Source organism: Salmo salar, unplaced genomic scaffold (assembly GCF_965601325.2).
Source record: "Salmo salar unplaced genomic scaffold, fSalSal1 ptg000152l, whole genome shotgun sequence".
In the NCBI taxonomy this organism is placed as follows: Eukaryota; Metazoa; Chordata; class Actinopteri; order Salmoniformes; family Salmonidae; genus Salmo; species Salmo salar.
Window position 1 is genome coordinate 1,877,501 of NW_027675323.1, and position 2,500 is coordinate 1,880,000.

At 42.5% G+C, this 2,500-nt stretch overlaps 1 protein-coding gene across 1 annotated transcript in view; it reads left to right on the forward strand.

Moving 5' to 3' along the window:
* LOC123741802 (uncharacterized) overlaps positions 1–2,500 on the forward strand; it is a 3,655-nt gene that overhangs the window by 663 nt on the left and 492 nt on the right. The window contains exons 2-4 of the mRNA XM_082971068.1: positions 937–1,001; positions 1,127–1,186; positions 1,418–2,500. The exon at positions 1,418–2,500 is cut by the window's right edge and continues 492 nt beyond it. Coding sequence (XP_082827194.1) covers positions 1,615–2,500 — 886 coding nt within the window. The 5' untranslated portion in view covers positions 937–1,001; positions 1,127–1,186; positions 1,418–1,614. The remainder of the gene's footprint in view (positions 1–936; positions 1,002–1,126; positions 1,187–1,417) is intronic.

Consider the following 2,500-nt stretch of genomic DNA (forward strand, 5'->3'; position numbering starts at 1 on the left):
GCAGTCAAGTCAGCGTCACAAATTAAATAATTAAAATTAGAAAACATTGGTAAAATATTATATTGTCATTTAAAGAATTATAGATTTACATCTTTTGAACGCAATCAACTTGCCAGATTTAAAAATAACCTTACTGGGAAATCACACTTTGCAATAATCTGAGCACTGTGCCCAGAAAAATACGCGTTGCGATACAGACTAGACGTCATGTTGGGGAGATCTAAAATCGAAAATACTATGTAAATAATCCATTACCTTTGATTCTCTTCATCAGATGTCACTTCCAGGTATCACAGGTCCATAACGAATGTAGTTTTGTTCAAAAAAGCTCATCATTTATGTCCAAAAATCTCCGTCTCGTTAGCACATGATGTAAGCCAGCCGGACTTCTCGTCATGAACGAGGGGAAAAAATATATTTCCGTTCGTTCAAACATGTCAAACGTTGTATAGCATAAATCATTAGGGCCTTTTTTAACCAGAACATGAATAATATTCAAGGTGGACGAATGCATAGTCTTTTATAACGTATTGGAACGAGGGTACCCAACATGAAGTAGCGCGCCAGGTGTCTAATGGGACATCACCGTTCCATGGCTCTTGTTCGGTCAGATCTCCCTCCAGAAGACTCAAAACACTTTGTAAAGGCTGGTGACATCTAGTGGAAGCAATAGGAAGTGCCAAAATATTCCTAAACCCCTGTGTTTTTCAATGGGATAGGTTTAAAGTCAATACAACACATCAGGTATCCACTTCCTGTCAGAAAATGTCTCAGGGTTTTGCCTGCCAAATGAGTTCTGTTATACTCACAGACACCATTCAAACAGTTTTGGAAACTTTAGAGTGTTTTCTATCCATATATAATAAGTATATGCATATTCTAGTTACTGGGTAGGATTAGTAACCAGATTAAATCGGGTACATTTTTTTTATCCAGACGTGCAAATGCTGCCCCCTAGACCCAACAGGTTAAAGGAGAATGGACCAAGATCTCCACTACAGGTGTGTTGAAAACAATCAGAACATCAACTTTAGACCATTGAAAGTTCCCTACTAGTCATATACATGTGGAATATGGTATGATGATAACATTCCCTCTCTCTGTCAATGTGTTTGTGTGTCTGTAGTGAATATAGTGGAGGTTGTTCTGCCTCCAGAGCCCAAGACCAGAGAACAGTTGTTACAATGTGAGTCTCTTTATTGTGAAGTAACTAACAGTCTCTTTTTACTGCCACTCCTAACAATCCCTCTAGAAATATATAGCAATAGTAGATCTAATCAAAGACTGGGTATCTATCTGACTCCTCATATTTCTCTGATTTGATCTCTGCTGTGCTCTAATCAAAGACAGGGTAGATACAGTATCTGACTTAACTTATTGTTCTGACTCCCCTCATTGGTCTCTGCTCTTCTCCCAGATTCCTGTCAGCTCACACTGGACCCAAACACAGCACACACACACCTCTCTCTGTCTGAAGGGAACAGAAAGGTGACCTGTACAGACCAAGACCAACCATATCCTGACCATCCAGACAGATTCACCAACTGGTACCAGGTGCTGTGTAGAGAGGGTCTGACTGGGCGCTGTTACTGGGAGGTAGAGTGGAGTGGGAGAATGGGGGCTGGTATAGGAGTCACATATAAAGGAATCAGCAGGAGAGGATGGGGTGACTGTAGGATTGGATACAATGACAAGTCCTGGTGTCTGTTCTGCTCTGACAACAGATACAGCTGGTATAATAATAACTCCACTACCATAGACGTCCCCTCCTCCAGCTGGTATAATAATAACTCCACTACCATAGACGTCCCCTCCTCCAGCTGGTATAATAATAACTCCACTACCATAGACGTCCCCTCCTCCAGCTGGTATAATAATAACTCCACTACCATAGACGTCCCCTCCTCCAGCTGGTATAATAATAACTCCACTACCATAGACGTCCCCTCCTCCAGCTGGTATAATAATAACTCCACTACCATAGACGTCCCCTCCTCCAGCTGGTATAATAATAACTCCACTACCATAGACGTCCCCTCCTCCAGCTGGTATAATAATAACTCCACTACCATAGACGTCCCCTCCTCCAGCTGGTATAATAATAACTCCACTACCATAGACGTCCCCTCCTCCAGCTGGTATAATAATAACTCCACTACCATAGACGTCCCCTCCTCCAGCTGGTATAATAATAACTCCACTACCATAGACGTCCCCTCCTCCAGCTGGTATAATAATAACTCCACTACCATAGACGTCCCCTCCTCCAGCTGGTATAATAATAACTCCACTACCATAGACGTCCCCTCCTCCAGCTGGTATAATAATAACTCCACTACCATAGACGTCCCCTCCTCCAGCTGGTATAATAATAACTCCACTACCATAGACGTCCCCTCCTCCAGCTGGTATAATAATAACTCCACTACCATAGACGTCCCCTCCTCCAGCTGGTATAATAATAACTCCACTACCATAGACGTCCCCTCCTCCAGCTGGT